Source organism: Vitis vinifera, chromosome 15, assembly GCF_030704535.1.
Source record: "Vitis vinifera cultivar Pinot Noir 40024 chromosome 15, ASM3070453v1".
Lineage (NCBI taxonomy): Eukaryota > Viridiplantae > Streptophyta > Magnoliopsida > Vitales > Vitaceae > Vitis > Vitis vinifera.
This window is the reverse complement of record NC_081819.1, coordinates 2,303,169-2,317,903: the sequence shown is the minus strand read 5'-3', so window position 1 is coordinate 2,317,903 and position 14,735 is coordinate 2,303,169. Positions and strand designations below refer to the sequence as shown.

Genomic DNA, 14,735 nt, shown 5'->3' with positions numbered 1-14,735 from the left:
CATTTCCTCTATTTCAACTATCTGCATCATTAGAGTCGTCACTCTCCCCCCCCCCCCCCTTAATGCATCCATACTAGCCCATTCATCTCGACCCGAGACTACCATACCATCTACTCTTACCCCTGTTCAGCCATCTATATCATTAGACTTACCTTTATTCCCTCATGTTACATCTATACATAGTTTTTCACCTCCATTTCCACCTCCACTTCCACTTCCACCTCCATCCTAGCAATCTATATCATTGGATGCACCTCCACCTATTATAGAGTCTATTGCACCCCCACCTGTTACAGAGTCCATTGCACCTCTACATTTTCTTCAGGGGACAGCTCATGCCGCACGATTACATGTACGGGTACCTAGAGGACATCGAGCTCCACGTGTACGTCGAGTTCTACCTCCATCAGTTCCATCTAACTCGACAGCTCATGTAGATGACGTGTCATAGTCTATAGAGATGGAGACTTTTCAGATAGCATAGATGGATACAACAAATATGGCCATCTACCGTAGATGTTCACAACGAAAGAGAAAGATTCCATCATGTGGGACACATTGAGATCTTTTTTCATGTTTGTAGAACTATAATACCTTGGTTTATACATTTAAGGTTATATAAAGTGTTAATTCAAATTAGTGATGTTATGTTATTCACTTGTTTCCTCTATAATTTAAACAAATAAAACTCAAATGCATCCTAAAGTCTAAATGAAAGTAATTCTAACTAAACAAATTATTACAACCATTACCTATTTTTTTTTCATATAATTAAAAAATTATACATTTTAACCAAGTCATAAGTTCAAATCATACTTAATAAGAAATAACCTAAAATCATAATCATTGGCATTAATTTTCATATGAAAATATAAATTTTTAAAATAATATAAACAATTTCTTTAGTTATTTTAAAATTTAAAAATAATATGAATAAATAATTTTCTTTAGTTCATATGTGAAAATATTCATAAAACAAATAATATTTTATTTACCAAAAATATATAAATTTTTATGTGAATGTATGTAGACCAAATTATTTTCTCAAAATTTCAAGGAAAATATGAAAAAATAAAGATTATATATATATATATATTTAAAACAGTCGTAACAAAAAAATTTATTAAGGATAATTTGAAAAAAAAAAAAAATTTCAACTCACAATGGAAAAATGTAAGAAATTTTCCCCACTCCAAAACGAACTTTAAGGAAATTTGGTACATCATTAAGAAATTTTGATACATCCATAATTTACACTAAAATTAAAAATAAAAAGGCAAAGTTCTAAAATCTCATACTTTTTGTAGTTATAGTTACATGAGTTTCCCTTAAAAATATTTGTGAAACCACAGTTTGTAACTATAGTTTTAAAGAAAATTGTAAAACCATAGTCCTTGATTGTGGTTTTAAAAAAAATCGTAAAACCACAGTCCGTGATTGTGGTTTTAAAGAAAATTATAAAACCACCATCCGTGACTGTGGTTTGTATAATATTTTTAAAACTACAGTTACTAACTGTGGTTTTATGGTTATTTTAATAAAAAAAAATATTTTAAAAATAATATTAAAATTGCAATACCATTAAAATAGATGTGGATTAAAAATAATTGTAAAACCACAGTTACTAATTATGGTTTTAAGGGATATTATAAAATCACAGTTACAGATATTTCTACAACTTTTAAAACCATAGTTACTAACTTGGTTTTAATAAAACCATAGTCACCACTAGTAGTTTTTTACACAAAAAAAAAAACTCATGTGGATGCTTACATGGATACAAAATATTAGTTTGACAACTATTTTGAAATGAGTACTATTCTTTCCATTTTTTTGAACAAGTGGATTATTTTGGACTTAAACTCTCCATTTTTCTAAACACTTTCCACTCTTCCTTTCCTTGTTTTTTTTTTTTTTTTTTTTTTTTTTTTTTCTCTTTTGTTTTCTTCTCTAGATCTATTAATTCGAAGAGTCAGAAATTTTCAATCCTCATTTCATGAATTTTCAATTTTTTTAATCTAAAAATTATCCTTATTAAATTTATTTAATTATTTTATATTTTTAATTTATTATTTTATCCTTAAAAATTAATTCAGGTGTTATATTAAATATGTTCAATAATTTTAATTTCAATTTCAATTTTTTTTTGGATAATCATACAACAAGAAGTAAAAGGAAAAAATTGAAAATTTTGTTTTGGTAATTTTAGGACGAGTATCAATAATTTTTCAAAATTTTAGTTCATTTATTTTACGAATTTTAATTATAACTGTTTTATTAAAAAAAAAAAAGTAAGATTTTAATTGGTTGAATCTATTTGGATTTATTTAATTATATATCATGTTTAATATTAATTTATTTAATTATAATGTCGTTAATCCCATTTTAATATTATGCATTTTAACATGTTAATATAACTTATTTAATTCAAATAATGACATAATTTAGAAAAGTATTTGGTAAGTAAATAACATCATATCATTAACACATCTCCACCTGAACCCCACCCATCACCATCAAGGTCGCTATTGCTAATTTATTACTATTTGCTTTTTGACTTCGAGTTTTGATTTTGCATTCAACTGTCTATCAACAAATGAAGTGTACGTTGAATCCCATCCAACGTCATTTCCAATTTTAATAGATATTTTTTAAAAAATAATATAATTATGGGAGAATTGTGTTTTGGGCCCAGCTGGGCCCAAAAATTGACAAATGGTCCATCTAACCGACCCATTTAAGCTGAAAACCCATAGGAAGTGTCAAAATTAAAAAGAAGGATATGCACTTTTATTAATTCCAAAAATAACCTTTGCTGATTATGAAAAAAAAATAATAATAAACAAAAAAATCCAGGTTGGAATTTTGCCTTAAATTTGGTGTCTCTTCTCTTCGTCCCGAGTTCCTCCATCAGATTTGAAGCCTACAAGCCGTTTGCATCTCAATCTCTGCGTTGGTGTCTCTTCTCTTCGTCCCGAGTTCCTCCATCAGATTTGAAGCCTACAAGCCGTTTGCATCTCAATCTCTGCGTCGGTGTCTCTTCTCTTCGTCTCGAGATCCTCCATCAGATTTGAAGCCTACAAGCCGTTTGCATCTCAATCTCTGCGTCGGTGTCTCTTCTCTTCGTCCCGAGTTCCTCCATCAGATTTCAAGCCTACAAGCCGTTTGCATCTCAATCTCTGCGGCTCTTGGGAATTTTGCCCTAATTTTGATATCTTCAGCATTTCAAGGCTAGAAGCCGTTTTCTTCTCTTCCTCCCGAGCACTTCCATCGCTTGCTTGCATCTCAATCTCTGCGGCTCTTTCATTTTTTTCTCGCATTCGTCTCTCTCGAAAATTTGAATAAGGTATGGATTTCAGTTGGGTCTCTCTTGTTGCATATTTGAGGTTAGTAGATTGCCTAAATTTTGGTATCTCTTCAGCATTTCAAGCCTAGAAGCCGTTTTCTTCTCTTCCTCACGAGCACCTCCATCGCTTGCATCTCAATCTCTGCGGCTCTTTCATTTTTTCTCGCATTCGTCTCTCTCGAGAATTTGAATAAGGTATGGATTTCAGTTGGGTCTCTGTTGTTGCATATTTGAGGTTAGTAGATTGCCTAAATCTCGACCTAAATTTTCTTAGTCCAAATCTCTAAACTGTGTTCAACTTGATCTCCGGAGTTCAAGTTACTGTTTCCAATCAATAATTGACTTCTTGGTTTGCTACTATTATTCGGATGCTAAGAAAATAATGAGAAAAAGAAAGGAAAAATTTTGAACCATAATTTTTTCTTTAAGCCTTGAGAATACAGAAAATGCACTTTACCTGCAACTCATAATTCATGGCTTAATCGATCTGATTATATTTTTGTAATTTTTTTTAGATTTTTTTTTCATGCTATTTGTATATTTTAAATTCAAAAAAATATTTGTGAAAATTTGTCATATATACTTGAAAATAATTTATAATTGTTTAATTGGTTGCTAGAAAACCAAGAGAGGAAAAATGGAAAGGGGAAATGGAAAACCTAAAAACCCTAAAGTTTTCTTATGGTGCATTGGCTTGAGATGTAGGCACAAGTAACAGATTTATCTCGTTTTATCTATTAGTTTTTTTGACCCTTAAACCTTAAATGTGTTAAACTATTGCTTATGGTTTTGTATGAATCATCTAAAGTAGGACATGATAGTTTAGAAGAGAATTCTGTATTTGTTACATTTTTTAGGCTATTATCTCTTCATATTATTTTGAAAAGCAACGCTTTATAATTAATATTTAAATATCTCCATTCTCTTTGAATAAGTTTGTAGGCATGTCTAATATAGTAGTACCAACAGAAATTGTCTAAGGGTTTGAGTGAGAATGAGAATTTGTTTTCTACCTAGTGTAAGTATAGGTCAGAGCTTAATAAAACGTGGGGGATTATTTCCTATTGAATGTCTTATACTTCCATAATTCCAATGTTTTTGGTGTATATATATATATATATATATATATATATATATATATATGTTCTGGAGTATTAAGTCGAATCAGACACAAAATCCTCCTACTTTAGTAGATATTGTTGTGATGTTCTGTCTTAAAGTTCCAAGTATTGACACGATTAGATTATTAGCATAGGTAAGTAGTAGTGTCAAATTGGGTAGCACTAAAGTAGTTGGAGAGAGAGGTTTTTGCTTATAAAAATGTGAACTATGAATCTATAAGTAAAGGGGAATGATAGGGAAAATAAGTTAGAGATTTGTTTTTTTTCCTTTTATAGCCTTTCTTAGTTTTTAATTTAATGATTTTTTTTAATCTATTAATTTCAATCTTTTAATTTCCAATTCAGTTTTACATTTCTCATTTTTGTTTTTTATTTTTATTATTATTTTTAGTTTTGTTTAGGTTAGGTAGTATTTATCAGTCCAAGAGAAGAGAGAAGCTCGGTCTTCATATCTTAGTTCAACTCAGCGTTTGTTTATTAGTGCCCATCTTAAAATAATCTTACCGTTGACAATGGTTAGAATAATCAAAAAGAGCAACAAAAATTCTTTTTTAAGACTTTAAAGTTACATTTTTTGGTATATACATTTTTTAAAATATAACTTTTTCGTATGGGAACATAGTATATTGTGAAATGAAAAAACTTTTAAGATCACATTGAATATGCATTATTGTTTGTTCAACAATATAAATTTGTGCTTTATTTCAATAGGTTGATGGATGCCACAAATAGAATATACTGTTATATTTTCGTGGGAGGGAAACTTGTCCAAAAAAATGATGGTGTTTGGGAATATGTTGGTGGAAGAAGCAAAGGTATTCACATTTATAAAGGAATGACATTTGAAGAATTCACTCAGAAGGTCTTAGAAAAATTCGACATTTCCCTTCATGTGAGGAGGATGCACTACACCCTCAAGTTTAACCCTAGAGTCATCCAAGATTTAGAAGATGAGGATGACTTGGATAACGTGGTTTCCCATAGTGATGACTTTGCAAATGTGTACATAGTCGAGTCACCCGGTGTGGAAGCCATAGAGGCAAATATACCGAATACACAGTTGGCACTTGGGTAATGCGTTTTCACTTGGATGTCTATTTAAAATTTTATGAATATCAATTTTACGCATTATGTAGTCTAATTTTGGTTATGAATGTAAATGCAGAGGTCCACATCCTACGTTTCCTTCGTCTAATGCATCATGCGATGCAAATCCTAATACTATGATGTTATCAAGAGGTTTTGCATCGCGTTGTGCAGATAGTGAGTACACCCCTTTGGAATCGAATCGGTTTCGTGAGGCAATATTAGGTTCCGGACATACATTTAAGAATGCAGATGAGTTTCGGAATGCAATATACCAAATGTCATTAGCTGGAAGGTTTCAATACAAGTACAATAAAAATTCACCCACTCATATGTCAGTAAAGTGTTCGGTTGAGGATTGTCCTTGGAAGATAACAGCTCATGCTGTTGAAGGAAATGAAATATTGCGAGTTTATACTTACCAAGTTAATCATAATCATATAGCTCAAGATGAGTGTTCATCTAAGGTGCGGGTTTCTTCCAAGAGAGGTGCTGTTGTTGTTGAAGACGTGTTTAGAACAACTCCAGAATACCTTCCTCGACAAATTTGCAAGGATTTTGAACGTGATCATGGAGTTCAATTGACTTATAACCAAGCATGGCATCTTAAAGAGAAGGCAAAAGAGCGTGTATATGGATCTCCACGTGCGTCCTACGCGTATTTGCCTTGGTTATGCCATAGGCTAAGGGAAATTAACCCTGGAACTATTGCCGAGTACACTTCTCATGAAGGTCACTTCAAGCAATTGTTCATTGCCCACGCATTTTCAATTCAAGGGTTCACCATGGGGTGTCGACCGGTATTGGCTATTGATTCTTGCCACCTAAGTGGTCCATACAAAGGAGCTCTTTTGTCTGCCATTGCATATGATGCAGATGATGGAATGTTCCCTCTAGCCTTGGGTGTGGTTGGTTCAGAAAATTATGAGGATTGGTATTGGTTCTTGGAGAAATTGAAGGGGATCCTAGATGGTCAAGAAGTAATTATTATATCAGATAGACATCAAGGGATATTGCGTAGTGTTTCGGAGTTGTTTGGGGTAGAAAATCACGCCTATTGTTATCGACATGTGAAAGAGAACTTTTCAAGCTTCTTCAACAGGCAAAACATTAGGGGAAAGAAAGGGAAAGAAGATGCTTTGTTGCTTTTAGACAACATTGCATATGCTCGGTTGGATATAGACTACAATGAGGCGTTTGAAAAACTTGTGCGTTTTAATGGCGACCTAGCAAGGTGGGTTGCGGAGAATAGTCCGGAGCATTGGGCGATGTCAAAGTTCCTTAAAAAACGTTGGGATAAAATGACAACTAATATTGCAGAGTCCTTCAATGCGTGGTTAAGAGAGGAACGCCACCAAACAATTTATACGTTGCTGATGATGCACATGGATAAGCTTGTAGCCATGTTGGACACCCATATGCGTGGTACAGATAAGTGGAAGAGCGTGGTTGGACCCAAAACAGAGGAAAACCTAATGTCAAATATCACGAGATCTGCTCCGATTACTGTGATGCCTTATTTGGGTGGGACGTTCAAGGTTTTTACTGGAGAAGTTTATTTGGTTGTGGATATGCAGCAACATAAGTGTACATGTCTAACATGGCAAATGTCCGGGTTGCCATGTCCACATGTATGTGCTGTGATCCGTACATTGAGACACGATGTGTATGACTATATCGACCCATGTTTTAAAGTCTCCACCCAACAGTTGATTTACTCGGGTCAGTTTCAACCATTACCAACACACAACATGCCTAAAGTTTGTGAGGCTGGGACTTTGCAAGATGGGCAAGGCAACGTATTTCCTAGTCTCCAACCCCCGCAAGTGAGACGTCCTCCAGGAAGACCCCAACAAAAGCGTATTGAGTCACAATTTAGCCATAAGAGAGCTATTCATTGCTCTCGATGCAATGGCATAGGTCACAATCGGTCTAAATGTAATAATCCATTGCCGTGACATGTTCATTTCTTTGCTTGTAAGGTTTTCATTTTGTGTACGATCCCTCATTGTTCCATTATTTGCTTTATGGTCATAGGGTTGTCGCTTTTGGATGTTATGTATTGTCCTTATTATAGACACGATGCACTAGCTTTTGATTTTATTTTTTATAAGACTACTTTTTTATTTTCATGATTTGGAGTTGCTTTCGTTACTGATTTAATTTGAAATTGCACTTTCAATGTGGTATCCTTTAACTTGATGTATACTTTCACTTCCCTATTTTAAGTATGTCCTACTCACATCATTGGATGCGTGCATTTTTCTTATCACTTAGCTGAACTTTCATAGTATTGTACTATACTTGCTGTCTAGTTATTCAGTTGGTCAGTTTATCTGTGCATTACATTCTACTTTTCTATGCCCAATGATGCAGTTATAATATTAACAATGGCTGGTAATGGCTTAGATGGTTCTGCTGCCAGTTCACTCCCACTCTCGGTATGGTTCATCATACTTGCTTATCTTTGTTGTTTTTTGCATTCTTCCGTTGCCAACATACTATTTGAGAGGTTTTCGCTTCTGTAGTACAGTGCCACAAGAACTTATAATCTATAGTCATGCAATTTTAATGTATTGTCATAACATAAATCAGAATGCATGTTGGTCTCAAAATGGGTGAAATTTCATTTTATGATATTTTATATATTTGAATTGCTGTGAACAAATTACTCCCTTGTTTATATATAATCTGAAATCCTTTTATGAAATTTTCATTTTCGGATACCTTTTAAGTTAGTATATATATATATTATGCATGAAATTTAAGTGATTTCTTCATGTCCCTTATTATAGTTACCATGTATCAGTTATGTTGGAAAGTTCTCTAATATTGAAGTTTTAACAATTCAACGTTTATTTATTAAATACTATTATATCAGCTTTGTAAGTTGTCGGGTAATATTTGTGTTCACTTTGGTAATATAGAAAATGTGGTTCACTAACACCATATACAATTATGCTTTAGGGATCTAATGGTCTTCGCTATACAGCTATGGGGATAGGCAAAAACCATGTCCTCTATGATGAGGGAGGAGGGTAGAGGAAGGGATAAAGAGAGGTGTTCTGGTAGGAATGGTGATGGGGATGGGATTAACTCTTTAGCCACTTGAGTTATAGGTAACCCTTACCTCTGTAGCCACTTTAGCCAGGTCCCCAGGGTTAATTGATCACAATTATTTATGGGGACCTCAATGGTATTGAGACATTAGGCTTCTTTTTGCTGCACTTTCTAAGTGATTTAAATATGAAGGTGGAGAGCCATGCCTTGCCAATTTCTCAGTGCCTTGGACTCTGGACATACCTTTTTTTCGGGTGGCAAATTCTGTATTATTTTTTGTCTCTAAGATTCAAACAATTGACTTAAGCAAGGTGCATAGCTCTCTACACACTTCATATACCAGTATTTTGAACCAGTTACATAAATTCATTTACGGTGATTCACGCACTGACCAAGCAAACTGATGTGGCAAACTTGTACCCAATGTGGCTTTTGCCAGGAGCAGTACAGACATTTAAAATTGCTCATGTATATCTTCTTGCAGAATCCTTACAACAATGAAAATACTTCTATAAGTTAACAGAAAAAAAAAACATAAAGTCATAGCACATAACTTTTATTCTCCAACATCAAGTATGGTTTCCAAACCCCTCTTCATTCATTAAATTCTCCAACACTCATGGATTCATCTTATTTATTCTTGTTTTCAAGCGTAAACATACTCTTTGTTTACTATTCTACAAAAAAGTATGTAGTAGCATTTCATAGTGTATCATTACCTTATTTTAAATGCCCACTTCCTCTTTTCTGCAAATTTTAGATTATTATGTCCATTGAATCAGATTCAAGCCTCAAAACTTTCACAAGTTTACATTAATATTCCTAGGTTACATTTATTTTCCCATGAATCCTCACTCAGCTAACAACTTAGGTATGAATGAACTTTGGTCAAACACATGATTCGTGGTATCAAATGATAGTGTACAATTCTTCACTGATAGTGAGTACCATGTGGGAATACTCTCAATAGAAACTTGGATTCCAAACCTTGTCCATGTTCAATGGCAGTAGCAAAGTGCTTGCTCTAGCAGTTCCTCTAGCTTTTCTGTATGTCAGAAGTATCAAAAGGAGCAGGTTAAATAGGATTATTCATTGATTTGTTGATGGTTTCTTTCTCTAATATAATTAGTCAATTTATTTACATAAATTGATTTGATTTCTTTCTTTTATATATCATGTAGTATTCTCATATTTATTTTTTTCTTTTATAGTCTATTCTGTACATTTTGACTGTTATTGCCTATTCTATATAGCCTTATTGATAAATTTTCAATCCTCCCTCTTACATGATATCTCACTGTTAGTAGCACCCAACCCCATCTAATGTCTTACCCTGCTGTATATTATTTCTAAATACAAGCAGACAAATCTTTGTAACTTTGAGAAATGACAGCTTTACTTTTTCACTTATTTTATTGCATTACCAACTGCAAGAATGTTGCTATTCCTAACATGTCCATGTTTTCTAACATTGCATGCAGGGCACATCAATGTTTACACGATGCTCAGCTGCAAGATTTAAGAAACTGTGCAACCGATTACCAGAGGCAAAAATTCAAGCCATAAGAGACCTCCAATTTGGAGGTCTCTTAAACTTAAACTGCACAGAGGTGCGCCACAACCTCTGTATCTTTCTAATCCAACATTTCAATGTTGGATTTAGACGGATAGAGTTCTCAGCCCAGAAACACTATCCTGTTACAGCCACCGATGTTGGCCTCATTTTAGGCCTCCCAACAGAAGGACGGAACTTGCAGGTGACCTCCACATCATCAGATCATCCATTTGGGACTATTCGGGCATGCGAGGAGAAACTCCTAGACTTACCTGTAGGCGAGGAGTTCCGTAGAGCATTCATTTACTACGCATGTGCCACATTGTTGGCCCCCACGTCTAGGCTCAATGGTTGCCGTAACTTGTGGCATACCATCCATGAGGATGGATTCCGAAATGATGTTAATTGGGCCCAGTTTGTGCTTGACCAACTGGTTGAGGGAATTAGGCGATTCCAACAATCTAAGACTTCTTGGGTACATGGCTGCGTTTTATTTCTTCAGGTAGTGAACTTATTCAGTCTTTGTCTTCCATTTTGTTATCTAATTTTATTGCAAACATATTCACATTTGCCTATTGATGTTTCTATTTATTTTGCAGCTGCATTATGTCATTAAATTCCAAATTCCTTCAGTCCAAGTCCCCATTACAGTGCCCCCAGCATTGGCATGGACTGATGATTTGATTAAGCGACGACTAGTCGCTGAGATAAAGGAGTTTGGAGCATTCGGACATGCTGAGATTGATTTTGTAAGTTATGCATGCATAAATATATTGCCATTACTAGCATAACACTCATTATTTAAGTACTAATCTTCAGTGCTAATTATAGGCGTCCGAGAGATCTCCATCCGTAGAGAGAACTATGGAGCCAGAGACTAATGTGGACCATGACACAAATGTTGATGCTGAAAATAGTGATGTAAGCTGTGAATTTTTCAAAAACTTAATAAATGTTCATTTCATTGTCATTGTACTTTATTTTTACTTCTTAACTACAAAGAAATATGTTGTTGTCACATTCTGTTCTCAAAGATTGACAACAATATCATGTCATAGGAAATATGGCATCAATATCATGATGCAGAACGAGCAATCGACCAATATCAAAGGGGCATTCAGCAGCAGCTGAGAATAATGCGTGGCCTTATGCATAAGTTAGGGACTCGCAGACATAGTGGGGTAAATTCAGATGCGGGTGGTCACTCTAGCTATGCACCAGCCAGCACTCCCACGGCCGATGACCATGCATTTCCCGGTGATGAGTACATGGCTTCGCATGCTGCATACCATGTGCTAGACACACCAGATCGCGTTGTCGCCCCTGAGTATGAGTTGCAGCCCAGTGTACCCATTAATGTAGTAAGCGGTAAGTGATAAAATTTATGCAAACACCCATATGGTTAACAACCCATGTACCCAATCATAATGTATACCTTTGCTGACTAGTTCTAAATCTCGTATTGCAGATGGTGAAGAACAACCAGAAGGTAATGTTGTCCCCACAAATAGAAATGTCCGGAGACGTCGAGTGCGTCGCATGGCTCCAAACCTGTTGTCCCCATACATATCCCAACCACAAACGAAACAATCTGCCATCAAAATCGACCTAAAACAAGGAGCTGCACTGGTATTTGGAGACGATTTGGATGCAAGGTAACATACTTGAGTGACACTCCTCTCATTGTATGATAGTTAAAACACAAAAACTAAATTCTATTTTTTTGTAACAGTGAGGAACTAGTGTCTATGCATGACACTATCCTAACCAGAGGCAATTTGGGCTGCTTCCAAGGGAATGGGTGGATAGGAAACGACGTGCATATCATTTCTTATCCCTCTTTATGCATTATTTTAAGTTTGAAAATGAAAGTGTGGTTCTAAATTAATTTGTTGCTTACACTTTTATGATATACGAAATCAGGTCGTCGATGCCTACTGTAGATTGTTGCAGTATCAACATGAACCGAAGTCGAAACTTTTTCTATCCCCCTACATAGCTGTAATGTTGACTATTCCACTAAATCCTTGCTTATCTTTATTTTTTTTCTTGAACCAGGCATCACCTACAATGAGAAACCTGATATTATCCCGTTTCTAACATGCAGGAAATGGTAATCCACTCCCAGGCAAAAAACCTAGTTAGGGAGGCAGTTATTGGACGCTTTGAACCACATCTGTATCAGATTGATATTCCATATGTCAATGTTAACGAGGTGGATTCATATGTTTAATGCTTGGATTTGTATTTTTATTGCATGAATGTACAATATTTAGATGTATGTTTAATGGCAGTCTATTGGTGCAGGTCTTCTTACCGGTCCTCATAAAGAACCATTGGACATTGTATGTATATGACCTAGAAAACAGGAGAATCCAACTGCTAGATTCTCGTCCTGGTAGAAAGAAGACAATGTTGAGTGGAGTCCAACAAAATCTGGTAAAGTAACAAGCAACAAGTTATAATTTGATAGGTATGTCTTCCCCTTAAAATTTCAATTGTTGCGTTAATAAATGTTTCAGGCCAAGGTTGTCCTGTGGTTGGCTGCCCACAAAAAAGAGGTATCACCTTATGATTTGAGGACATTCAATTTCATAACACCTGATGTACCCCTCCAAACTAATGAGTGAGTGTTGACCTTGCAGTCCGGGATATTGTTTAAGATTGCAATTTATTTGAAGTTCATCTCTTATTTATAATTCCACACTTATTAACGTTTTGGTAATTATATTGACGTAGGCACGATTGCGGAGTTTTTGTAATGAAATTCATGGAATTGTGGTCAATGGGGGGGTTCTCCAAATCAATCGATGTGGTACGTAGGAGGAATTATCTATGACTATCTCATTAATGTTAAAATAGTTAGAAAAACCTAATTAATTAATTTGCTGATTTGTTGCTATCAACGTGAATGAACGCAGGGGAAATTGAAACATTACAGGTTGAAGATCATGGGGAGTATGTTGTTCTCAGCACAAAATGCACACCGAGACCGTGTCCGGAGAGATTAAAGGGGATTGTAATTTGTGATAAAAGTGTATAAAATTAGCACATTTGTATGTAATTTATGGTGGACATATGCGGAAATGAACACTGGGATTATGGGATTAGTCAGAATTTGATTGTTTTTTTACTTAAGTTGCTTGTCAATGCATTGTAAGTAAATAGGGCGAATTAAAGATGATTGTACATTATACAGGAAAAACCAACTCCTGACATTGTATTGCCAATTTTATGCCTTATATATTTATTGAAGGTTGTGATGAAGTCGCATTTTCCCTCACTATCTCAAAACATCTAATAAAAGGCACCGGCATTACAACCTATAACAAACCTTTTCATCAACAATCTCGTACATATCGTTTACAATTTATACAGTACAATGCAGGTGTATATATGGCCATCCCATGAACTGGTCTAGATGGACCCGTGGATCGGAAAGCATTAGGAGCTCGACCGGTCGATATTGTCCTTCAGCCATTGGTCAACCGGTCGAACCTTTCTTCAGCCGGTCGCGCACACCCTACTGGATGAGAGAGAGTGCATTTTGGCACCCTCGTCCGGATATAGACCGGTCGATCAGTTTAGGTCGACCGGTTCCTGGAGGTTTGGACGAGCTACTGGATGAGAGAGGGTGCATTTTGGCACCCTCGTCCGGAGATAGACCGGTCGATCATGTTCGGTCGACCGGTTCCTGGAGGTTTGGACGAGCTACTGGATGAGAGAGGGTGCATTTTGGCACCCTCGTCCGGATATAGACCGGTCGATCATGTTCGGTCGACCGGTTCCTGGAGGTTTGGACAAAATTTTAAAATTTTTAAATAATTCTTAGTTTTATTTAAAAAATCAAAATGTAATATAATTAAGAAGGGGCTCAAATTAAAGTAAGAGGTTATTTTTAAATTTGGACAAAATTTTAAGAAATGATAAAACAATATACAAGTTATTAGTACTTAATTTATTTAGAAAACAAATGATTTCTTTTCTTAAATGCTAATTTTTCATATAGTGGATTTTTTAACTTTGGAAAAATATAAATGATTGGGATAGTATGGTTATATATAAATTAAGGGGACAATTTTCAGCCAAATTTCCGATGGTGGAACCTATTTTAGATTAGATATTTGACAACTGACAACAGTTTGAGAGAGGTCAAATCTTGGAATGGTGATGCTTCTTGGGATAAAGTTACCAGATCTTTCCAATGACAGATGTGCAAAGCCTTGAGACCAGGAAGATGAGGCCACTTGGGGAAACAGGTTGCCTTTGAGATGTTTGAAATGACCAAAGAGTTTAGAGAAGTCCTCCTTGGTATTGCCCCCACTACCAGTGTTTCATCCTCGCATTCATCCACGATCAAGTGCTCAAGATGTTGGGAGTAATCTCGGGCTGAGAGAGCTTCCAGTAAATTAGACCCACCAATCTCCATCTTATCTGGGGTACATATTTGAGGTAATACCTTCAGCTTTGGGCAACAATTAATCTTCAATACCAAAAGACTAGAGAATGACTGCTTCACTTCATTCAAATCTTCCAGAACAATATTGTCAACTAGCACGAGAACTTT

The 14,735-nt window shown here is 35.2% G+C and overlaps 3 protein-coding genes across 3 annotated transcripts; all 3 read left to right on the top strand.

Moving 5' to 3' along the window:
* Positions 1-5,302: 5,302 nt before the first annotated feature.
* LOC132255235 (uncharacterized) lies at positions 5,303-6,367 on the top strand. The gene is made up of 3 exons (XM_059743285.1): positions 5,303-5,538; positions 5,633-6,223; positions 6,286-6,367. Exons 1-3 carry the CDS (start codon positions 5,303-5,305, stop codon positions 6,365-6,367), a joined length of 909 nt encoding a protein of 302 aa, XP_059599268.1.
* Positions 6,368-6,437: 70 nt separating this feature from the next.
* Positions 6,438-7,511, top strand: LOC132255234 (uncharacterized). Its single transcript, XM_059743284.1, has one exon. It carries the CDS (start codon positions 6,438-6,440, stop codon positions 7,509-7,511), a length of 1,074 nt encoding a protein of 357 aa, XP_059599267.1.
* Positions 7,428-13,419, top strand: LOC132255233 (uncharacterized). Its single transcript, XM_059743283.1, has 13 exons — positions 7,428-7,994; positions 10,095-10,643; positions 10,768-10,917; positions 11,000-11,089; positions 11,227-11,536; positions 11,637-11,823; positions 11,901-11,985; positions 12,092-12,169; positions 12,276-12,383; positions 12,476-12,607; positions 12,691-12,794; positions 12,908-12,983; positions 13,090-13,419. The coding sequence occupies exons 1-13, from the start codon at positions 7,914-7,916 to the stop codon at positions 13,177-13,179; spliced, it is 2,040 nt and encodes a 679-aa protein (XP_059599266.1). The 5' UTR covers positions 7,428-7,913; the 3' UTR covers positions 13,180-13,419.
* The last annotated feature ends 1,316 nt before the right edge of the window (positions 13,420-14,735 follow it).

Bases quoted from the DNA above. Each gene is read 5' to 3' on its own strand.
- LOC132255235 (XM_059743285.1), top strand. From the start codon at position 5,303: ATGACATTTGAAGAATTCACTCAGAAGGTCTTAGAAAAATTCGACATT. The intron at 5,539-5,632 runs GTAATGCGTTTT...ATGTAAATGCAG, and splicing joins AATACACAGTTGGCACTTGG to AGGTCCACATCCTACGTTTC. The intron at 6,224-6,285 runs GTTATGCCATAG...CTTCTCATGAAG, and splicing joins TCCTACGCGTATTTGCCTTG to GTCACTTCAAGCAATTGTTC.
- LOC132255234 (XM_059743284.1), top strand. From the start codon at position 6,438: ATGTTCCCTCTAGCCTTGGGTGTGGTTGGTTCAGAAAATTATGAGGAT.
- LOC132255233 (XM_059743283.1), top strand. From the start codon at position 7,914: ATGCCCAATGATGCAGTTATAATATTAACAATGGCTGGTAATGGCTTA. The intron at 7,995-10,094 runs GTATGGTTCATC...CATTGCATGCAG, and splicing joins CCAGTTCACTCCCACTCTCG to GGCACATCAATGTTTACACG. The intron at 11,090-11,226 runs GTAAGCTGTGAA...ATCATGTCATAG, and splicing joins TTGATGCTGAAAATAGTGAT to GAAATATGGCATCAATATCA.